At 39.1% G+C, this 25,602-nt stretch overlaps 1 protein-coding gene across 1 annotated transcript in view; it reads left to right on the top strand.

The window, feature by feature from the left end:
- The window catches only part of LOC136879332 (gustatory and odorant receptor 63a-like), a 72,913-nt gene extending 47,818 nt beyond the window's left edge, over positions 1-25,095 (top strand). The window contains exon 3 of the mRNA XM_067153149.2: positions 25,024-25,095. Within this exon, the coding sequence (XP_067009250.2) occupies positions 25,024-25,095 (72 nt within the window). The remainder of the gene's footprint in view (positions 1-25,023) is intronic.
- The last annotated feature ends 507 nt before the right edge of the window (positions 25,096-25,602 follow it).

Here is a 25,602-nt window from a genome sequence, read left to right as displayed (position 1 = left end):
TTATCGACGCCAATGTTAAGTTCATATAAAGTTTTTTCAATTATATCAGGGTCCGTATATTGTGGACAGTAGAATAGGCAAGTGTGCTTATAAGCTTCTAACTTCTGACGACTAGGTCCTTGGGACATTTAATATCTATATCCTTCGCAGATATAAGAGATAGGATCTGCACCTTGGATGTATATATTATCAATTATGAGTTAAGTGTAATGTAGTAAGTAGGGATTGTGTTCAATGCTATATGAAACAATCAGAGTTGTGTGTATATAGCCATATTATTATTATTATTATTATTATTATTATTATTATTATTATTATTATTATTATTATTATTGTTTGGACAAATTGTATTTCGTGTGTGCGAATACAATGCAGTAGACGCAATGTATATATCATTATTACAGTAAATTATGTGTTCAGTTATGTCATTATAAGGTTATGTATGAAGTTCTGTTTTATGGTGAATCATAATATGTGATATCATCGATTCACCAAGGGGGCGTTATGTGATAGTACATATATCACACCCCCGAATTATATGTAGAAGTTAGAGATATTATTGTCAGTATTCGATTTATTATTATTATTATTATTATTATTATTATTATTATTATTATTATTATTATTATGCGTGAATGGTCCCTTTCGGAACACACGAAGCTTTATTTATGATTTCGTTTGCGGAAGATCCAGGATGCTTTCATCTGTTGACTAAAGATCCTTTTCCTTTCTTCCGTCCACTGGGTACCTGCTCTTTTTGGTACTTCATTCTCTGGAGTAACTTCCCAATTGTCAATTTTCTTTCTATATATATTTCGATTCAAAATGTCTTCACAGAGAATTTGTGCGTTCTTCATGTCCGCTTTTGTTTGTTGTATCCAAGGAAAATTCTTCAGTTTGTCAACTCTTTCAAGAACTTGGGGGGTTAGTCTAGTTTCTGGAAGCCTCTTAACATGTCCATAAAATTTTAGCCTTTTTTCCTGAGGTCTACCGCAATATTAGATAATTTTTCTGTGGATTTCCGGGTTTGGAGGCGGTACCCTTCTCCCGTGTGTTTTGGTCCTAAAATTTTCCTCATGATTTTTCGCTCTTCTTTTAGGATATTTTCCAGTTCGCCCTTTCTATGAAGCGTTAGAGTTTCCCCTGCATATAAAGCCACCGGTTTGATTACAGTATTGTAATGTTTAATCTTAACGTGGAGAGACATACATTTTTTGTTGTAGATTTCTCTTCTTCTCCCATACGCTCTTCTGAGTTTTTGGACACGGTTGTTTTGGGCTATTTTCTCTTGTCCGGTTGGTTCGAGGATTTCGCCCAGGTATTTGAAGTGAGGGACTCTGTTGATTTGTCCTATTTTGTATTGAGACTATGGATGTCTAGTTTTGCACAGAAAAATTCAGTTTTCTGGAAGGAGATATGAAGTCCGACCTTTCTGGCACATTCTTGGAGAATTTCAACTTGCTTTATTGCTGTGACTTCATCGCTGGACAAAAGGGCAAGCGAAGGCTAAGCATGGAATTTCAAGCTTGTTTTTTCGTGTCCCGATGTTTACTGGGTTCCAGCTATTTTGTGCTTTCAGTTCGTTTTCCCATTCCCTCATCACCTTATCTAGTACGAGGTTGAAGAGGAGGGGTGATAGTCCATCTCCTTGCCGGACACCAGTTTTTATCAGGAATTCGTCTGAGATTTCTCCCATGAATTTCACTCTTGACTTCGTGTCAGTGAGGGTCTGTTTGGTCAAGTTTAGCGTTTTGGAGTCTAGTCCCTGTTCTTTCAGGATGCTGAACAGAGATTGACGATCAACTGAATCATAAGCCTTCTTGAAATCTACGAAGGTACAGATGATTGGAAGGTTTCTGAGGGCCCTGAATTTTAGAGCGGTTTTGAGGTTGAAGATCTGTTCAGTGCATGATCTGTGAGAGCGGAACCCAGCTTGATATTCACCAATTTTATGCTCTAGTTGTTCTTGTATTCTTTTCAACAGGCATGCAGAGAAAATTTTGTAGCCGACTTCAAGGAGGGAGATTCCCCTATAGTTGTTCACATCAGTTTTGTCTCCTTTCTTTGTGAAGTGGGTGAATCAAGGCACATTTCCAGTCTTCTGGGAGTTTTTCATTTTTCCAGATTTTCTGTATGATTTCTGTAAGTTCCTTGAGTGAATTTGGACCAAGATTCTTAAGGAATTCTGCAACAATCCCGTCTCTTTCTGAGGTTCTGTTGTTCTTTAGTCGTTTAATGTGGCTCTGAATTTCTTCCGGGTTTGGTGGAGGTGATTCTGGGTGTGTGAAACTGGATGCTTCTTCAAGAAATCTTTCAGTGGGTTCGGGGCAGTTAAGAAGTTCTGAGAAGTACCGTGCAAGTTCTTGGCAGTTTTCTTTATTAACCCCACTGTCGGCAGCCCTGAAGATGGTTTTCCGTGGTTTCCCATTTTCACACCAGGCAAATGCAGGGGCTGTACCTTAACTAAGGCCACGGCCGCTTCCTTCCAACTCCTAGCTCTTCCCTGTCCCATCGTCGCCATAAGACCTATCCGTGTCGGAGCGACGTAAAGCAACTTGCAAAAAAAAAGTTTTCTTTAATAGTAAGCGCCAATTTTCCGTCTTGTTTCCTAAAACATAAGTTCTGTGGAATGTATCCTCGGATTTTTTCTGTGAATGTTCTGTAGAAATCCCATGTGTTGTGGTTTCTAAAGTTTTCTTCAATTGACTCCAGTTGTTCTTTCAGGTGCTTTCTTTTCTCTTGCCTGATGGTTTTGGATACTTGTTTTCTGGTCTCATAAAATTCTCGTTGAGTTTTCTGGGATTTTCTACTGTTGTATTTCTGAAACGCGGATTTTCTTATCTCTAGGGCTTGGTTGCATGTTGAGTTCCACCAGGGGTGTTTTGCATTCCTTTTTAAGGGTACCATTTCTCGTGCCTTCTGTATGATTTTGGTGTGGAATTCTTCCCATGTTTTCGCTGGTTAGATTTTCCCATGCTTCTTTTAGATCCGTAACAGGAATCTGTTTTATGTCAAATTTCTGTTGTTGGATTTTCTTGGGGTGGTATTTTCTTGGAGTAAATTTTACTTTAACTCTTGTGAGATAGTGATCAGAGTCGACGTTTGCTCCTCTTCTCACTTGTACATTATGTACCTCTTTCTATAGCTGATACGAGATAGCTACATGATCAATCTGAAATTCTCCAATGGATTCAATGGGGGACCTCCAGGTTTTTGTTTCTTGGGATGCTTCCTGAGGGATATGGACATGATTTTAAGGTTGCACTATTGACATAGTTCAATGAGCCTTGAGCCGTTTTTGTTCGTAAATTTGTGCGCCGGGTAGAGTCCGACAGTTTTCCTGTGTTCCTTTTCTCGGCCGATTTGTGCATTCAAATCGCCTAAGAGGATTTTGACGTCCTCCTTTGGAATTTTCGACATCACTTTTTCAAGTCTGTTCCAAAATTTGTCCACGTTTTGGGGATTCTTCTTGTTGTCTGTATTTGTAGGGGCGTGTGCATTTATTAATGTATATTTTTTATTGGCACACTGAATCCTCATGGTCATTAGGCGATTGCTGATGGAATTAACTTCTTGGATCGAGTTCAGTATACTTTTATGTACTACGAAGCTCATGCCAAATAAAGGGGTCCTATTTAGAATCTTTTGGTCTGTTTTGCTTTTGAATATACGGTCATTTCCATAATCCAAGGTGGCATCATCAGTAAATCGAGTTTCCTGCAGGGCAAGGATAAGAATTTTTTGCCGATCAAGTTCTGTGACCAAATTTAGTAATTTTCCTGGTTGTATCAAAGTGTTGATATTGAATGTACCAACGTACGTGGGGGTTTTGTGGGATAGTTTACCAGAGAGCTCCGACTCTCTCCCATGTTTTCGTGGTTGTCCAGGCTCCCCAGAATCCGAAAGCCTGGTTGCCGTCTCAATGCGACGGGTGGATTGGATACCACCTGGGGTAATGTTGTTAGTACGCTCACGAATCATGTTTGGCTTGTAATAGGGAATCCAGCAGTGCTGGGTGCTTAGAACCAGGGATTGTTAGTTCCTGGAGCTTGGTATTGCCGCCGCACCGGGTCAGTGTGCTCTGGGACTCACATAGGCAGGGGCGCCACTCCCTGGGCAGGGCTGCCTCCGAAGAGGATCCCTACCTGCTACCTTATATTATTATTATTATTATTATTATTATTATTATTATTATTATTATTATTATTATTATTATTATTATTATTATTATTATTATTATTATCAGTATTTCATTTGTATATTTTGCCATTTATATTTATAAGCTGGAAGATATCTACATATGTAGGTATGAGTAATTTGTTTTGCACGAGTGGGAAAACATTGCTTTAATAACTCTGGTAATTTGGTTGAGTCATGTGGCTACCCCAGTGTTTGTTGTGATGTACTTGTGTCGGGATATTCCATGAGTCATGTATATATCCCAGCCTGATGAGATGAGCTTGTTGTTGTATTAGGGAAGTTCGTATGACTCATATGATATACCCGAGCGTTTGTTATTGTCTTGAGACCAAGTATGAGTTCAGGGCTGGGTCTTGACTAGAGATCACTCATGATTGGTGGGCAAGGACCAATCCAGACGTATCATCTGAGAGGAGGGGGATGTTGATGTCTATAAAGGTTGATCATACGGCGGCAACCGAGGTGAATGTAAAGGAACGAGAAGGAAGATAACTACAACCAGTGACACTGTATAAGAGAACTACAACTGACGCACTGTACGGGAAGAAAGTGGTGCTGATACACGATACTGGAGTGACACGGCTGCAATGGACTGGACTTCAAACGTTCGTGGAGCGTAGTCTTGTTATGTTCGTGGAAAGTGACTGATTGTGGAGAGTGCTTGCGCATTAAGTATTGTAGCACTTGTGGCGGCCTAGCATTATATGTTGGTGAAAGCTATCTCAGACTTTCCATAATTTATGTTGAGGATCGACAGACGTGTGTATATATCTTTACAACAAGTGTTAAAATATGTGAACACAGTAGTACAAGGTACAGTATCTGTGTGATGTGATAACTGCCGATTATGAGAATCGGTAAGTCGAATTGATATAGAGACAGTGAAGGGTATTTATCTTCATACATGTACATTGTTCATCGGACTATCTACAAATGGTAGCTTAGTTCTCGCTTTCGTTTTCCCACGATTTTCATTATTGTTGTTGTTGTTGTAAATATGGAGTCTTCCAGCAATATTTTATGTGTGTATTATATGTATAATGTTGTATGTTGATGAGGTGCTCATGCACGGAATTTGTTAAGAATATAGTTAGCTATTTTAGAATCAGTGTTATTGATGAACCTAGGTGCAGTTCCTACCTAATTAGTCGTTTTCAGGGGGTTAGGTAAGGCCTGCAGCAGATGTACCAGTACGCAGCATTATGTACACGCCCTGGGATATACAGTTTATCATGCTCTTATCTAAATTCGAGGGATCCATTCTGGTGAACTCTGGCTCCATACTACGGACATTTCGGTTAATTATGCTTATTGATTTTATTAAGTTTTTGAGTAATTTTATTTATATATTTTTATTCATGATTTTATTTATTAGTATTCATCGAAAAGTTACAATACTTCATTCACGCACCTTTATTGATGCCGGTATAACAGTAGCATTATCTCGATGGCTTGGAACCAATAGGCCTAACATCACTTTTCAGGAAGCAAAAAAACTGACAAGTTTGGTATTGATTTGTGTATAACTGGTTATATATACTGATTTGAAAACCACTGATTTGTTTACATATCAACAACATATTCCCAAATAATGTTACGTACTTATTTTTTTTTGCTAGGGGCTTTACGTCGCACCGACACAGATAGGTCTTATGGCGACGATGGGATATGAATGGCCTAGGAATAGGAAGGAAACTGCCATGGCCTTACTTAAGGTACAGCTCCAGCATTTTCCTAGTGTGAAAATAGGAAACCACGGAAAACCATCTTCAGGGCTGCCGACAGTGAGATTCGAACCCACTATCTCCCGCATTCAAGCTCACAGCTACGCGCCCCTAACCGCACGTCCAACTCACCCGGTATGTACTTATTTCTTCCCCCCAATGTTATAATTCGTGGCATAGAATTTTTAATGACCTATAATAGGGATACGCTACTTTGGCTCTAAGAATTTTTGGAAAGAAATTATTTTACACTAGCGTATGCAAGGTACGTAATAACAAAACAATCCCATTAGGTGCAAGTGAACATTTATTAAGAATCTTTTGTAACCATAAAGTATAACTTGATATTGTCCGACTCGTTGGCTGAATGGTCAGCGTTGATACCTTTGGTTCACAGGGTCCCGGGTTTGATTCCCGGTCGGGCCGGGGATTTTAATCGTGTGTGATTAATTCTTCTGACCCGGGGACTGGGTGTTTGTGTTTATCCCAACACTTCCCTCTTCATATTCAACAGAAAGAAGAAGGAAGTATCATTTGATATTATCTGTCAAAAATGCAAGTGTAATAGGTATCAAATCAACAATGCATCATGAAATTAACTACAATGCTGAGCGTAAATGTATAGTTTTTTGACGTATTATTTTCCAAGCGTATTAATTAAAACACACAATATTGAAAAGTCTAGGGAAACCACAGTTCAGCAAGCTGTCAGCATCTTGTTGACAGTCTTACCTGTATTTCACAAGGTGACCTAGTTGATAAAAATTGCATTCCGGTTAAGAGATTATTTATAATCGAGTTCTGCTTACCTCTATTTCACAAGCTGACCTAGTTGATAAACATTGCATTCCGGTTAAGATATTAATCGAGTCCTCATCACGTCGCCTGCCTATCGCGGAGAAGTGTTGCAATGTTTGAAAGAATGCGAATTGGAGTACTTAGAAATTATATGGTGGAGATAGTATTTGCTACCTAGAGTACCGGAATAATATTCTGATGAATGTAGTAGTGATAATGAATCCGAGAATCACGAAAACTTGAACAAATATTGTGTGAAGCCAGAGAGACAGGGCTGCAGAGATATGTTACTAGTAAAGGAGTGGAATCAGAGGTAAGGCTTTTTGCGGATGATGTTATTCTCTATAGAGTAATAAATAAGTTACAAGATTGTGAGCAACTGCAACGTGATCTCGAAAATGTTGTGAGATGGACAGCAGGCAATGGTATGTTGATAAACGGGGTTAAAAGTCAGGTTGTGAATTTTACAAATAGGAAAAGTCCTCTCAGGTTTAATTACTGCGTTGATGGGGTGAAAGTTCCTTTTGGGGGATCATTTTAAGTATCTAGGTGTTAATATAAGGAAATATCTTCATTGGGGTAATCACATAAATGGGATTGTAAATAAAGGGTACAGATCTCTGCACATGGTTATGAGGGTGTTAGGGGTTGTAGTAAGGATGCAAAGGAGAGGGCATATAAGTCTCTGGTAAGACCCCAACTAGAGTATGGTTCCAGTGTATGGGACCCTCACCAGGATTACCTGATTCAAGAACTGGAAAAAATCCAAATAAAAGCAGCTCGATTTGTTCTGGGTGATTTCCGACAAAAGAGTAGCATTACAAAAATGTTGCAATGTTTGGGCTGGGTAGAATTGAGAGAAAGAAGGAGAGCTGCTCGACTAAGTGGTATGTTCCGAGCTGTCAGCGGAGAGATGGCGTGGAGTGACATTAGTACACGAATAAGTTTGAATGGCGTTTATAAAAGTAGGATAGATCACAATATGAAGATAAATTTGGAATTCAAGAGGACAAACTGGGGCAAATATTCATTTTTAGGAAGGGGATTTAGGGATTGGAATAACTTACCAAGGGATGTTCAATAAATTTCCAATTTCTTCGAAATCATTTAGGAAAAGGCTAGGAAAACAACAGATAGGGAATCTGCCACCTGGGCGACTGTCCTAAATGCAGATCAGTATTGATTGATTGATTGATTGATTGATTGATTGATTGATTGATTGATTGATTGATTGATTGATCGATCGATCGATTGATTGATTGATTGATTGATTGATTGATTGATTGATTGATTGATTGATTGATTGATTGATTGATTGATTGATTGATTGATTGATTGATTGATTGATTGATTGATTGATTGATTGATTGATTGATTGATTGATTGATTGATTGATTGATTGATTGATTGATTGATTGATTGATTGATTGATTGATTGATTGAATATAGCAATTGTCTTTCCAATGAACAGGAAATATGGAAAAACAATGCTGTTTCAAATCATAATTTAACTTTCGGGAGTTTAAAATATGATTTTCAATTACGTGTGGAATGAGAACTTTATGAGCTTGTAGTAAAGCAGACGGATATTCACAAAGAAAAACTACAAGGCCAAACATTAAGCTGACGATATAAGGGCGGGCAATGACACTGAAATGGTATAGGGAACTTGGGCAATATTTAGATTGAAAATTAGGGTGAGTACAAAATAATATATAACGACTGATCATTTAGAAATGAAATGCAATATATATATATATATTCGTTTGGCTACTGTGTTGTTCTTTTTAAAGGGTGACATTTATACCGCTGCATCTATTGGGATTTAAATGCCCCTGCCATAAAACACCGTAATTCTGGCCGGGCAGCTGACCGTAAATGGGGAACGGTAAAGGGTTGACACTACTGCATTATTGTAGTGAGGAAAAGGTTGGCAAGCATAACAACAATTTAGTGCGCGCCAATAATTCAGTTAGAACCAAAGTAGCGTATCTGCTTTTACGCTAATACTGCCCTAAAATTTTCTCGTATCCCTTAGCAGCAAAGCAACGTAACTTACGTTTTTAGGCATTAACAATATTTTGCGCAAGTCAGTTACGCTAGAGGCTAAATTCAAAAAAATATTAAAATTACACTTACACTCTTTTGGCAGCACATGTGTTACATTCTAAATAAGAAAGCCCATGAAATACGCATTTCGGCTAGTTTTTTAGATACGCTATTTTGGTTTTAAGCAGGCGATCTATCCCTATTGTTAGAATTTTAGCTAAATTTAATCCCACCGGGCGAGTTGGCCGTGCGGTTAGGGGCGCGCGGTTGTGAGCTTGCATCCGGCAGATAGTGGGTTTGAATCCTACTGTCGGCAGCCCTGAAGGTGGTTTTCCGTGGTTTCCCATTTTCATACCAAGCAATTGCTGGCGCTGTATCTTAATTAAGGCCACGGCCATTTCCTTCCCACTCTTAGGCCTCTCCTACCCCATAGTCGCCGTAAGACCTATCTGTGTCGGTGCGACGTAAAGCCACTAGCACCGAGCTCGATAGCTGTAGTCGCTTAGGCCTAAGTGCGGCCAGTATTCGGGAGATAGTAGGTTCGAACCCCACTGTCGGCAGCCCTGAAAATGGTTTTCCGTGGTTTCCCATTTTCACACCAGGCAAATGCTGGGGCTGTACCTTAATTAAGGCCACGGCCGCTTCCTTCCCACTCCTAGCCCTTCCCTGTCCCATCGTCGCCATAATACCTATCTGTGTCGGTGCGACGTAAAGCAACTAGCAAAAAGAGAAAAGCCACTAGCAAAAAAAAATAATGCCTTGTCCTTTATACATTTTTTACTAGCTGTAGTATCGGTACCCGTAGTTGACGGTGACAGTCATATAGCATGTGCAAAGTTATCTAAATCCCCAGCTACTTTCCCCCAATATTCAGGCATGGTGGTTTACTCGGAACTCAGCAGTAATCCCGTCTATTGGAGATGAGTGGTAGCAGAAGATATGTCACATCATAACAGTGGTCAAGGTAATGTTATTCTTCATAAGTTTAATGACATTTCGATATTGTAGGCCTTCATATTTAGCTTTCTTGCGCCTCTGTCATATTAGGGCATCTAATTTAAAAGGAGTCCTTCCTTATTTTTTGACTCTCTCTTGCCTTATTCTTCAAGCGATCGTTCCTTCACGGTTTTTCTTATTTTTTATAATCATCTTCATAATTTTCCTTATCGATATGGACCGAAGACCACTCGGTTTTACACCTTAAGACAATCATGACAAAAACCATCGCCAGTTAACACAATTGAACACTATTTCCATGTCGGCGTTGATAAGGACTAAGCAAAAAGAGTCTTAGTTCTTGAATTCATTATCATAGTCGGTATCGTAAAACCGTATAAGACATAAATGATCGGACATAACTTTTGTTATATAGTATTTTTCGATAAGACCAATAGCATAGGCATTTTAAAATTAAATTTTTGGCGCCTTCCCTTAAACTACTATTTCAACCAGCATGAATAAAATTATTTACAGCCTAGACTGTAGAGCCTTATACCCTGACTTTATATACCGATTTTCATTAAATTCTGTTCATTCATTCTCTCGTAATGCGCATACAGACAGACAGACAGACAGACAGACAGACAGACAGACAGACAGACAGACAGACAGACAGACAGACAGACAGACAGACAGACAGACAGACAGACAGACATGACGGAAAATTATAAAGTGCATTTCCTTGTTACTGTGGACATGACCGATACAAAAGTAACGTTATTTTTAAAATTCTGAGCAATTTACAGAAAAAACTCTTATTTTATACATGTATATGGACGTCAGAAAAACAAAATACTATTTGCGCTACATTCACCCTGTTCTAGGATCTGTAAGTATGTCACAGCGATGCATCTCTATTCTTACGAATAGTACCTACGTAATGGCTACACCTAATAAGTTTATGATCGAACAGTCATAACTTTATTCTATTAATAGACTCTAATGTCCGTTTCTAATGCCTTTCAACAATGTATTTTCAATGTTTCAATGTTATAAAACAACAGTAGCAAATTTATTTATCATTGGCAGCCTTACTATGTGCGTAGTTTTCACAAATGGTCAGCGGTGCCGATGAGTACAGCTGAAAGGTTCTTCCACCTTTTCATGTTTTCTGTAGTGGCGATTGCGCATTAGAAGTGCGAGAGCACAAATATATATATATATTGACAATAAAATGTACCGGGGATATAGTGAGGGGTTGACAACAAAACTGAAAAAAAGCTACAAAATGGTATTTTTTTAATGCTATCAGCGATTTCGACAGAGCCGTAAAGGTTGACAGTTTATGCGGTAATAATATTTTTTTGAGATTTTGATTCAATACTATACAATAAAACTTTCACCAAAGGAACAATACATATATTTACAATTAAATAGAAATACGGCGTGATTATACAATTAAAAAGCAATTTAGTATTTGACTACACACTAACCGGATAACAGACACTAGATAGAACTACACAGGCACATTGACTGAGTGGGACTGGTCGACTGACGAATGCGCTCGGCAAGCAGGTGAATTATACGTCATTGTCCATGACCTTTGCCAGAATATACCCCTGTTTCCCTTCTTCACAGCACATGCTAGAAGTGCGATTACCATTTGATGGTACAAACCTGCGCGAAGTCCCGAGCTTGAAGGAGAAATTAGGGGAAAGGTGGTAGTAGAGGGGTTAACTGCTGCTGAACTATAGAGAGCGAAATGAAGTCTTGTCACACTAATGTAGCAGCCACTCCTCCCATCTCAGGCGTTCTCCAGCACATGGCCTTGTCCTCATACAAACTCATTTAGTGCGCAAGTAAGGTTTTGTGCCAACAGATCCTAAAAGCGCTTTTACACACTGTTGTGCGGGTATCCGCTAATTGCTGTGGCATTGCACGAATCAATTAGCCACGTCATTTTGTGCATACATCTGCTAAATAATTGTTTTAATATTTAAAGAAACTGAACGAAAATATTAGGTGATGAAGACAATAGGTTTTGTACATATTTTGTTTACCTACTTTTAGGTGGCTAAAATGGAATAAAATTGTACTTTTTACTCCACATGCCTTTGCTGGCGAGATTTAGTGTTTACAGTGCACTATGTCTTCTGCTATGGGCTAGAATATTTTTTTTTTTCATTGACCTGTTTCAGTCTCATCCTTGGCTTTGACAATATGAAAATGACTGAGGTATGAGCGATGCTAGTAATACCATTCCTTATGCAGCCAGTCCTTGTTATAAATAGTATAAAAATATCACTCATAGGGTCGGGTGGTGCGTACATTTCGGTGGGCTTGGCAGACTGATATATGAGCAACTTCTGGCTCGATGAGGAAAGCAACGGGAAACTACCTCACTCCTCATTTCTCTAGTATGCCTCTTCAGTGATGCCTAGGCCATCTATGACAGCTGTTGGCATAGCTGTGGAGGATCAAACCAGCCTTCGGGTTGAATACCCAACATTTTGCTCCACAAAGCCCCCCCCCCCCCCACTCATCATCCCCCACTGTCGTTTATTAGTATTCCTATGTTTTCAGTGTCACTTAAATTTACAGATAACTGAACTTCGCAATACTTACAATAACACCGGATGCTATCTCCTTCAACAATACATAATCAACAATGTAATACAACTAAAATCTGGATTCATATCAACTGTTGTTTGTACTGTGTATTGATGGACATCTGTACCAAATTGCAACATCAAAACATAAGAATTGCGACTTCATCATCATCATCATCATCACATCATCATTATTATCTTCCACCGCTTTTCCCACATACTGCTGGTGTCGCAGGTGCAGACTATGTTGCACGTGTGGACTTCGCGTTGTTTTACTGTTGGATACCCTTCCTGACGCCAATCATATGTGGAAGGATCTATTCACTAATGAGTGTTTTTGTGGTGGTTGGTTGGTGTGGTATGTATATGAAGAGGTATGAAGAGGTGGTTCATGTTTGTGGGTTACTGTAGTCACGTCCTAGTTCGTGAACCATGGGCAACGGCTGAGTGGCCTAGTAAGTGGTTCTGAGAGTCGGGATACCAGTTGCTATGGAATGGGAGTGGGCATCTCGGACATATTCTGAGTCGTGGTCCTCCTTGTGCTCAGGCGGCTAGGACTATACAATCCACCGGTGGTCCATAACCCGTTAGAGGAGAGATCCTCACTTGGACTATGTGCAAGTAGGGCAGCATCCTGCTTCATGAATCGACCGAGCTCAGAACATTTTTAGCAAGCCTCGGACCTATGGGAGTAACGGAGTCCCACTCCCATTTGACAGGCGAGGGACTCCTTGGAAACAACTTGGCGAACGAAATGGAATTCGATGGGGAGCTATCAATATTAATGGGGCTTATGGAAGAAAGAAAGTAGAACTGGCTGAGTCAGCAAAGAGGATGCATCTGGATGTGCTAGGAGTAAGTGATATTCGGGTAAGGGGAGATAACGAGGAAGAGATAGGAGATTATAAAGTGTACTTGACGGGTGTTAGAAAGGGAAGGGCAGAGTCTGGGGTAGGGCTCTTTATCAGGAATACCATTGCACGTAACATAGTTTCTGTTAGGCACGTAAATGAGCGAATGATGTGGGTAGATTTGTCTGTTGGAGGAATTAGGACTAGAATTGTGTCCGTGTATTCACCATGTGAGGGTGCAGATGAGGATGAAGTTGACAAGTTTTACGAAGCATTGAGTGACATCGTAGTCAGGGTAAACAGCAAGGATAGAATAGTGCTAATGGGCGATTTCAATGCGAGAGTTGGGAATAGAACTGAAGGATACGAAAGGGTAATTGGTAAATTGGTAATTGATAATGGGAATGGGAAGCGTTTGCTGGACTTCTGTGCTAGTATGGGTTTAGCTGTTACAAATACATTCTTCAAGCATAAGGCTATTCACCGCTACACGTGGGAGGCTAGGGGTACCAGATCCATAATAGACTATATCTTAACAGACTTCAAATTCAGGAAATCTGTTAGGAATGTGCGAGTTTTCCGGGGATTTTTCGATGATACAGACCACTATCTGATCTGTAGTGAACTAAGTATCTCTAGGCCTAAGGTAGAGAAAGTGAAATCTGTCTGCAAACGAATAAGGGTAGAAAATCTCCAGGACGAGGAAATTAGACGGAAGTACATGGATATGATTAGTGAGAAGTTTCGAACAGTAGACATTAAGCAGGTTCAGGATATAGAAAGTGAATGGGTGGCATATAGGGATGCTGTAGTAGAAACAGCCAGGGAATGCCTTGGAACAACTGTGTGTAAAGACGGGAAAAGGCGAACATCTTGGTGGAATGATGAAGTGAGAGCAGCTTGTAAACGTAAAAAGAAGGCTTATAAGAAATAGCTCCAAACAAGGGCCGAGGCAGATAGGGAGTTGTATGTAGATGAAAGAAACAGAGCGAAACAAATAATTGTTGAATCCAAAAAGAAGTCATGGGAAGATTTTGGTAACAACCTGGAAAGGCTAGGTCAAGCAGCAGGGAAACCTTTCTGGACAGTAATAAAGAATCTTAGGAAGGGAGGGAAAAAGGAAATGAACAGTGTTTTGAGTAATTCAGGTGAACTCATAATAGATCCCAGGGAATCACTGGAGAGGTGGAGGGAATATTTTGAACATCTTCTCAGTGTAAAAGGAAATCATCCTGGTGGTGTTGTGAACAGCGAAGCCCAAGGGGAGGAGGAAAATGATTGTGGTGAAATTATGCTTGAGGAAGTGGAAAGGATGGTAAATAAACTCCATTGTCATAAAGCAGCAGGAATAGATGAAATTAGACCTGAAATGGTGAAGTATAGTGGGAAGGCAGGGATGAAATGGCTTCATAGAGTAGTAAAATTAGCGTGGAGTGTTGGTAAGGTACCTTCAGATTGGGCAAAAGCAGTAATTGCACCTATCTATAAGCAAGGGAACAGGAAGGATTGCAACAACTATCGAGGTATCTCACTGATTAGTATACCAGGCAAAGTATTCACTGGCATCTTGGAAGGGAGGGTGCGATCAGTCGTTGAAAGGAAGTTGGATGAAAACCAGTGTGGTTTCAGACCACAGAGAGGCTGTCAGGATCAGATTTTCAGTATGCGCCAGGTAATTGAAAAATGCTACGAGAGGAATAGGCAGTTGTGTTTATGTTTCGTAGATCTAGAGAAAGCATATGACAGGGTACCGAGGGAAAAGATGGTCGCCATACTGGGGGACTATGGAATTAAAGGCAGATTATTAAAAGCAATCAAAGGCATTTATGTTGACAATTGGGCTTCAGTGAGAATTGATGGCAGAATGAGTTCTTGGTTCAGGGTACTTACAGGGGTTAGACAAGGCTGTAATCTTTCACCTTTGCTGTTTGTAGTTTACATGGATCATCTGCTGAAAGGTATAAAATGGCAGGGAGGGATTCAATTAGGTGGAAGTGTAGTAAGCAGTCTGGCCTATGCTGACGACTTGGTCTTAATGGCAGATTGTGCCGAAAGCCTACAGTCTAATATCGTGGAACTTGAAAATAGGTGCAATGAGTATGATATGAAAATTAGCCTCTCGAAGACTAAATTGATGTCAGTAGGTAAGAAATTCAACAGAATTGAATGTTAGATTGGTGATACAAAGCTAGAACAGGTCGATAATTTCAAGTATTTAGGTTGTGTGTTCTCCCAGGATGGTAATATAGTAAGTGAGATTGAATCAAGGTGCCGTAAAGCTAATGCAGTGAGCTCGCAGCTGCGATCGACTGTATTCTGTAAGAAGGAAGTCAGCTCCCAGAAGAAACTATCTTTACATCGGTCTGTTTTCAGACCAACTTTGCTTTACGGGAGCGAAAGCTGGGTGGACTCAGGATATCTTATTCATAAGTTAGAAGTAACAGACATGAAAGTAGCAAGAATGATTGCTGGTACAAACAGGTGGGAACAATGGCAGGAGGGCACTCGGAATGAAGAAATAAAGGCTAATTTAGGAATGAACTCGATGGATGAAGCTGTACGCATAAACCGGCTTCGGTGGTGGGGTCATGTGAGGCGAATGGAGGAGGATAGGTTACCTAGGAGAATAATGGACTCTGCTATGGAGGGTAAGAGAAGTAGAGGTAGACCAAGACGACGATGGTTAGACTCGGTTTCTAACGATTTAAAGATAAGAGGTATAGAACTAAATGAGGCCACAACACTAGTTGCAAATCGAGGATTGTGGCGACGTTTAGTAAATTCACAGAGGCTTACAGACTGAACGCTGAAAGGCATAACAGTCTATAATGATAATGTATGTAATGTATGTATGTATGTGTAGTGAGAAGAACACCCACTCCCCGAGCTAGAAGTATTAACCTGAAGCGAATAATAGATCCCAGCGCCCTCTGAACCAAAGATTGCGACCCTGACCAATCAGACAAAGAGCCATACAGCACAAAAACTTTTGGAACTTCCTGAAGGAAGAGAATCCTAAATAGATTTTCGAAAATAACAGACAAAAATGTTCATGCAATGTGCTTCTTTTAAAACTGCCCGGTCTTACTGTGTATATGAGTTTTTCTTGTAACATCTTATCCAATACGATACACTTTCTTCTATTTCCTACATCTGCAGAACATCCTTGCTTACTTTTAAGTTACCTGCTCTCTATAACTCTATATTAACACACGTGAGTAAATGAGATGAACATAACACCAAGCATACAAAAGAGTTAAATTATTATTTTGTCAAAATTTCATTTTTGGCTTATTATAAATCATGGCTGAGCTGAGTGACTCAGGTAGAGCTGTAGCTTTCTGGGCACAACTTGCCGGGTTCGATCCCTGCTCAGTCCGGTGGTATTTGTAGGCGCTTAAATATGTCAGCTTCACGTCGGTAGATTTATAGACACGTAAAAGAACTCATGTGAGACAAAATTATGGCACCTTGGCGTCTCTGAAAGCCATAAAAATAGTTAATGGGACGTAAGACCAATACCACTATTATTTTTCTACGGTTCAATATCTTACTCTCTCCCCATATAAGGTACTCATGTACGGTTGTGTACGTAGGCCATCGAGAAAACAAGTTTCCCTATTTTTTTCTTGTAAACGTACTTAGCCGGTAAATACAAGCATGCGCGACATATCTATGACGTAACAATCATATAGGCCTAGAAGCCGGGCAAGTCCCCCGGTGTCAGTAGCGCAGCAGCAGTGGCTCGAAATTGCGGCTGGTATTCTTTCTCCTGCCACCTGCGAGGTTCGGTCCACAGTTGGTTCGGTTTGTGATAAAGATTTTACGGAAACTGAGATGGGCCATTCAAACAAGAGGCGTGGAATGCTTAGTGCAGGTGTTGTGCTGATCCATGACAATGCTTGCCCACATACGGCACAGCAACTTTACTGTAGGAATTCGTCTGGGAGGTGTCTGATCATCCACCGTGCAGTTCTGATCTTGCTCCCAGTGATTTTCACCTCTTCTTGCACCTCAAGAAATTCCTGTCCTCCTGTCAGCATTTTCACACGGACGAAAAGCTGAAGACGAATGAAACACGCTGGTGGTGATTATGTCGAAAAATAACTCCAACATTGCTGTATCCGGCGCCAATAAAGAATTCATGTAACTATGTTGTATTTCATTTTTCTTATTCTGGAAACTTAAAGTGAAATATATTTCAGTAAACACCATTTGACTGTAAGTGATAGGAGAGAATGAAAGACACAACAAAATGTTCAGGTATGTTCTCTTATTTTCGTTCAACAATGTCACTAATTCATGAACATAACTAAAGTTAACTATGTATACTTTCATCTTGTTATTTCTGACTTTGCATGCATATAAATGATATGCCTCAGCCTATATCAATTTAAAATAAATGTACAATTTTATTATCATTAACACATATTTATTTTATTATTAGTTATTTGCAAATGTAATGAACATTTTCTCATACTCAATATTTTTCTTTAAAACGCTTATAATCTTAAATTACAAATGTATAAACGCAACAAAACACTAAACACAGATTTATAAAGGCTACAAAACGTTAAATTACGAACGAATAAACGCAACAAAATGGTAAAATACAAATGTATAAACAAAAGAAAACGTTAAATTACAAATGTATGAAGGCTACGAAATCACAAGTGAATAAAGACTGCAAAATGTTAAATAACAAATGTATAAATGCTACAAAATGCTAAATTAAAAATGTATAACCAGTGCAAACTGTTACATTAAAAATGCATAAATGCTACAAAGTGCTAAATTACAAATGTATTGATGCTAAAAAGTGCTAAATTACAAATGTATAATCACTAAAAAATGGTAAATTAAACATGTATAAACGCTAAAGCATGCTAAATTGTAAATGTTAAAGGCAACAAAGTGCTAAATTACAAAAATGTAGCCACGTACTACAAAATACTAAATTACAATAATGTATAAACAGTAAAAAAAGCAGTAAATGACAAAGGTATAAAGGCAACGAAAAGCTGAATTACAAATGTTTAAACGCTACACTATGCTAAATTTTAAATATATAATTGCTACAAGCTGTTAATTTATAAGTGTATTAACTTCACAAGATGCTACATGTACAAATCAAAATGCTAAGTTTCTGATTTCAACAAACTAAAAATCACCGTCATATAACATATACAGTATACACTAATTGCTGCGTAGGGCGCTCGCCTTCCAATGTACTCGAGGACTAATAATTTATTTTATCGCCTTGAAGTCATGTGTCCCATGAACGCCACTTTCTTTTCTCCACCTCTGATGCACCAGGACAACTGAATTCCATACATCGCATCTCGCCGCCATATATCATCCTTGTTCCACGTTCAGCACAGGAATCTTAAGACTAAAATAGAACAGCAAACAAAACCTCTCGTCATTCTCTTGATTGTTGAGACATCAGCATATAGCAACTGACAAGTTGAAAATAAGAAGTCAGATATAACGTTCCCTACTCCTCAAAATGTATTTCGTTCTCACTACGCCGGTGACCAAATCATCCTTTATTTAATGCCTGTATCTTCGTAATACTTTATACAATATACATTCGTATATAGGCTAAATACATACATTTTCATTACAGTGTGTCAGACCTTTTAGGGTTCAGTCTTCAAGCCTCTGTAAATTAACTAAGTGCCTCCATAATCCTCTATGTGCAACTAGCTCTATGACTTCATTTAGCTTCACACTTATTTTCTTTAAATACAGTAATTACAAATTGAGACTAACTAACTAAGCTTTCCTCTGATTCTCTTACCCTCCATGACCGAGTTCCTTATATTCTTAGGTAACCTACCATTCTCCATTCGCCTCACATGACACCACCATCAAGTTCATCCCTAAGCCTTTATATACCTCATTCTGAGTAGACTCCTTCCATTGTGCCCACCTGTTTGTACCAGCAAACATTCTTGCTACTTTCTTGTATATTACTTCCAAATTCCAACTTACGAATAATATATCCTGATTCAACCCAGCTTTCACTCCCGTTCGTCAATGTCGGTATGAAAACAGTCCTATATACATTTAGTTTCTTCCTAGAGTTGACTTCTTTCTCACAGGATACCGTTGACCGCAACTGTGAGCTCACTGCATTAGCTTTACTACACCCGAATTCACTTTCTCTAAACAAAATTCACCACTACCACCAACGTTAAATTAAATTGTATATTATCTAATATGTGTAAATAGGCTGGAATAGTATATTCTTAAACTTGTGTGTGTGTTTTGTTGGGGGTGGGAGATAGCATATGGTGTTAGTTTGCAATGAAGCTAGTTGGATTGCGTAGAAAACCTAGTCTCAATTTACAGGTTAGTGTTTGAACTATCAAGTTATTTTGACTTATGTGAACTGTAAGAACAGCAAATCACAGGAGTTAATGAATTTTCAGATACTGAACATCACTTTGTGTACCGCGTTGTTGTTTGTAGTTTAGTCTGTAAAATACTATTATTTTAGCCGATAACAATTAAGTGGAGGTGATTTTGAATTGGTAATTGATTATGTTTCATCCGTGTCGTCTGGCCCTTCAAACTGGAAGAAAGTCAAATGAATCAATCACAACTTATCTGTATTTAGGACAGTCACCCAGGTGGTAGATTCTTTATCTATTGCTTACCTAGTCTTTTCTTAAATAATAATAACTCCTCTTCCTATAAAAATATTTGCCCCAATTTTTCATCTTGTATTCCAACTTATCTTCATATTGTGATCTTTCCTACTTTTAAAAACACCACTCAAATTTATTCGCCTAATAAAGTCATTCCACGCCATCTCTCCACTGACAAGTGGGAAAACAAGCAAGGTAATACAGTTTTGTCGCCTTTTGGGAATACGTACTTTATGTGGCCAAAATATTGATTATTGTGTTTATTTTAGGTATTTAAGGGCCAGAACTAACACATTCCGAACTTGTTACCCAAATAAAGCAGATTATAATGGAAAAGTGTACCTTGAACAGAAAAATGAACTTTTCAGGTACAATTACACAAGGATAATGGAGAATCCACGTGAATACCAGAAAACAGTCTCTACATATGCTTTATTGACTACAGGAAAGCCTTTGACTGTGTTGAGCATGACAGACTATGGGAAGCCACCCTGGACTTGGAGGTACCCTTACATCTGACTCAGTTGATACGTTCGCTTTATACAGAACAAGAGGCAGCAGTTCGCACACCATATGGTGACACTGAATGGTTTAAAATTGAAAAGGATGTATGTCAAGGCTGCATTCTTTCACCATTCCTTTTCAATCTGTATGCAGAAATAATTATGCGGAAGTTAAATTTAGAGGAACTGTGAAGAGTGCAGGAAGAATAATAAACAGTTTGAGATATGTTGATGATACAATCCTGCTGGCAGAAACAGTAGAAGATCTAAAGCTTTTAATTTCCCGCTTCAAAGATGAAAGTAAAAAATGGGCCTCTATCTCAATATTAAAAAGAAAAGTTATGACTACGGATGACTGTGGTACAGTTTGTCTAAAGCTACAGTAAATGGCGAGGATATAGAGAGTGCAGAGGATTTCATCTTCTTCGGAGCCGAAATCAGTCTAAGTGGAGATTGCAGTCCCGATATTAAAAGACGGGTTTCGCTTGGACGAAACGCTCTGATGACTATGTCCCCGATCTGGAAGAGCAGAGATATCAGTTTGGCTACAAAGTACGGATTAGCCAATACGATTATATTCCCACTGTTCATGTATGGATGTGAGAGCTGGACGCTGAAACAGGCAGACAAAAGGAAGATCGACGCTTTTGAGCTCCGGTGTTGGCAAAGACTCTTACAAATGCCGTGGCCTGCAAAAATCATCAATCATGCTAGGAATGATCAGCGGTACAAGAAGACCTGGTCGCCGGAGGACTCGTTGGTTAGACACCCTTATAACAGACACCACTCTCACCCGTCACAGCTTGGAGAGCGCTAATTCATGAAATCGCCGATGGTGGGATCCGACTGAACAAATGACATCATCATCATCTTATTTCAATTTCTATTCTTAAAATATTAGTGAAATAAAGCTATGTCTTCAGACATTATCTATTAATGAATTGAATCACAAGCAATTCGACGTGCAATCAAGCACCAGAATTTTCAGTGCTCTTGTTTTGTCACATCTGTTTTACTTCATATGGATTAATAATAGCTTAGGAAGTAATATTGTCACGTGATTGGAGACGCGTAGATAATTCACAGAGATTGTTTGGTAATGGATTATATTTCACCCCTGTCCTCTGGCCCTTCAAACTGGAAGAAAGGTGGGATAAAAAGCAAGGTAATACATAGCCTTGTCCTCTTTAAGGTACTTTTGGTGGCCAAAATATTGATCATTATGTTAATTTAAGTATTAAAGGGCTAGAACTAACAGCTGAAAGATACAACAATATATAACGAATATGTACAGTATGTATGTATTGCACCCGTCAGCTTAGTATTAAAAGGATGCAGTATGCATGTACAACTAAGCGACCTTCCCCTCTTAACTTTTATCAGAGGAACAAAGGAAATAATTCTGACCATTGAAGAAAGATGGTATTGGCACAAGAAATAAAAGGGTTATGAAAGGTATGAAAATAGTCTCCCCAAGTCTCGCAAACCTAATACGATCCGGGGTCGGAGGAGAATGACAGCTGACCAATAGACTCGGTTGGGGGAAATGAAAGTGATGAACTAAAACAATTAAGTAAGAGAGACACCAGACTTAGCTAGGGGCTCCGTAGTCATCAAATCACGCTTCCATGTTGAGAACACCTACACGGTTATCCCTTAAAAACCTAGATTTAATTCCAAACCTCTCCTCAGTGTTCATATGGAGTATATATATAATTTCGTGTGGCTATTTCTAGCCGAGTACAGCCCTTGTAAGGCAGACCCTCCGATGAGGGTGGGCGGCATCTGCCATGTGTAGGTAACTGCGTGTTATTGTGGTGGAGGATAGTGTTATGTGTGGTGTGTGAGTTGCAGGGATGTTGGGGACAGCACAAACACCCAGTCCCCGGGCCATTTGAAATTAACCAATGAAGGTTAAAATCCCCGACCCGGCCGGGAATCGAACCCGGGACCCTCTGAACCAAAGGCCAGTACGCTGACCATTCAGCCAACGAGTCGGACTTCATATGGAGTAAGAGCATATGACGCTGTTGATGGTGATTCGTCCGTCAGATGGAGACGTTAAACTTTTAGCAGACCCCTTGGTGCTATTCGACAAGTGAAGGCTATGTGCCGGAACTTCATCCTTTCCCTTCTGACTATCAAATATCAGGTCATTCATTTCATCTCATTAACTCATCTGATGAGGTTGGCGCCAGAAAGGGCATCCGGTCGTAAAAACTCGCTGTAAAGATTCATCTCACTTCACACTCAACAAAACTGGAAAAGGGTTGGACATACATTACTATTATTATTATTATTATTATTATTATTATTATTATTATTATTATTATTATTATTATTATTATTATTGTCATTATTATTATTTCTTCGATTCTGGCCTACTTTGGACCACGGTAAACAATTCACTTGCTGGTTAGTCGTTTCTTCTTCTCCCTGAACTTCATCATTTTCTGTGGTTCCTCCTCCTCTCCTCTCACCACGTGTTCTTGGACTTTTCATTTTGTTTTTCCTGGAACCCCTTGAATTTATCTATTTTAGCTCGAAACGTATCTCTATTAAAGATTTCTTTTGGATTGATGACAACTTCCTCCATGTCTTTTCTTGTTTCTTCTACCCATTTAGTAGTTGCTTTTAATTTGATGATGTAGTTAAAGGATTTTCTTTCTAAGTCGACTCTCGTTCATTCTTGTGAGGTGACAATAAAACTTCAGTTTCCTCTTACGTCTGTCTGTCTGTCTGTCTGTCTGTCTGTCTGTCTGTCTGTCTGTCTGTCTGTCTGTCTGTCTGTCTGTCTGTCTGTCTGTCTGTCTGTCTGTCTGTCTGTCTGTCTGTCTGTCTGTCTGTCTGTCTGTCTGTCTGTCTAGATATTCATTACTCCTATTCCTCCATGAACCATCCTTTCCTTTTTTTGGGCTCTAAGGTATTTCTCAAGATTTTTCTTTCTTCTCTAGCTCATTCATTTCTTTCTTATTCAGTATCAGACATTGAACTGTAAAGTCCGTCTGGCTTTATAGCCGTGGTATAGTGGTCTGATCTATGCTCTGTAAGATATTGTTCTTTTATTGTATTTATTCTGTACTGTCCGACTCGTTGGCTGAACGGTCAGCGTACTGGCCTTCGGTTTAGAGGGTCCCGGGTTCGATTCCCGGCCTGGTCGGGGATTTTAACCTTAACTGGTTAATTCCAATGGCACGGGGGCTGGGTGTATGTGTTGTCTTAATCATCATTTCATCCTCATTACGACGCGCAGGTCGCGTACGGGAGTCAAACAGAAAGACCTACACCTGGCGAGCCGAACCCGTCCTGGGATATCCCGGCACTAAAAGCCATACGACATTTCATTTCATCTTTTTGTTTTCATTCTGTACTAATTTATAAGCTAACTCCATCTTTCTGGCCCTTCCCTTTGCTTCTTTATGAAGCCCATTCGACTGGATCCATTCACCAAGATATTTAAATTTATCTGACCTCTTGACTTTGCCATACTTTGTTTCCAGATGATTTTCTTTCTTATGTTTGTATTTTATGTACTCTGTCTTTTCATATGAGATCCGGAGTCCTGCTTTCTCTGCAATTTCATGTCAATATTATTATTATTATTATTATTATTATTATTATTATTATTATTATTATTATTATTATTAAAAATGTGGCAAAGGACAAGTACTGTAGATCATTCCAAGTGTCGACACCATATGTGTCACCAAAGCAATGTTTCACTGTGAAGGTCTATATAAGTATAATATTGCCTTTTTGTGGTATTCAGTACGTTCTTCCTTCATTGATAAGGTAAGTTATATGAACTGTAGAGGACATTGTCACCGTCCTCTCAGCTCAGGTCATAGGCCACTAAAGGCACTCAAAAAGATTGGCGATCAATGAAGATTCTGGCTTTGATAGTACACCCTAAAGAAAACTGTCGAGAAACTGAAAGTGTACCGGTATTGCACAGAAAATAAATTGTCCTCACGGGTGGATACCAGTTGCGCTAATGAGCTCACATGCACTTGCTGATAACATCAGGAAATTCATTGAGCGCGGACAGAACACAACACGCTCATCAAATTACAGATCAAGAGAAGACACTCTAAAGAAGACACGGTTATATTTGTATGGGGAGAAATGCAGACACGCTTGAAAGATTTTCGCAAATGTGTTCGTTAAAAATGATAGTTGAAATCTGAGTGACATCGAGGAAAAGATTTATTCTGGACGAGTGATCTAGATCGTTGCTTATCATCAAACCAGACAGTGATAATGATAAAAATTGTTATTATCTCTTCACCATCAATTTCAAAAGTATCTCGCCAATTTCCTTCACTGCTTTCCTTTTTTAAAACTGCGGGAGGTGAACGGGCGTGGCAGGATGGTGCACAGTTCATGATTATGATTTCCTTTGAAGATGAATTTGTCTTCACGATCCAGAAAGAAATTACCATTGCACTTCTTATTAACACATCGTCATTTCTGGCCACATTTGACAATCTCAGCTTTACGATATTTACAATAATTTACCACTCGCAACTTCTTGTCTTTTTTCAAGTAACGTTGAAAATATCTTGTTGGAAGCATAGCACTCAAACAAATAGGCAGCTGTATGGATTGTGAATAATTAGCGCAACTCTACGACCCCCGTCCTCTAATGTGTTTATTGGGTCTGAAGAGTAATTTCTCTTCTTTCTTTATTACAGTTTGGTTCTCTGCTGATAACATATCTGGTGGTTCTCTTCCAGTTCAGGAAGTCGGCTGATGTAAGAGCTTGACACATTTAATTTACTCTATCTTTGTTTAAAATATTGAATTACTAACGATTTGTTGGAAATATTTCAAGAGAAATATACGTTTAAAAATTTATCGATGTTGTTAATTATTACCTCCTTAATACCTTCCACATCTTACTCTTATACCTTTCATATCGAAACTTGCCTTCAAACCTGGGTGAAATAAGTGATTGTCTACGGAAGGCCATCTGTAATAAAATTAGCTGGCTATTCCCACTGCAAGGCCCCGACATCGAAGCTGGACACCTTCTTACCAGAGTCATGACAAGGTAAGGTTAAGTTAAGTTAGGCTGGTAACGAAAGTTCCTTCCATTTCAACTGAACTGATTTTTATAGAAGAGTTAATGTTGCTTTCCTTTTCGGAGGAGATCTTCAAGATTTTTCTTGCTTCTTAGACATCCTAACCAAATTCTGTACGTAAGTATTGGACCGTAATTCATAAAATTCTGCATTCGTCATTTCACACCAACTACGCTATTAAATGCATTA

The sequence above is a fragment of the Anabrus simplex genome, chromosome 8, assembly GCF_040414725.1.
Source record: "Anabrus simplex isolate iqAnaSimp1 chromosome 8, ASM4041472v1, whole genome shotgun sequence".
Taxonomy (NCBI): Eukaryota; Metazoa; Arthropoda; class Insecta; order Orthoptera; family Tettigoniidae; genus Anabrus; species Anabrus simplex.
This window is presented reverse-complemented; position numbering and strand designations above follow the sequence as displayed.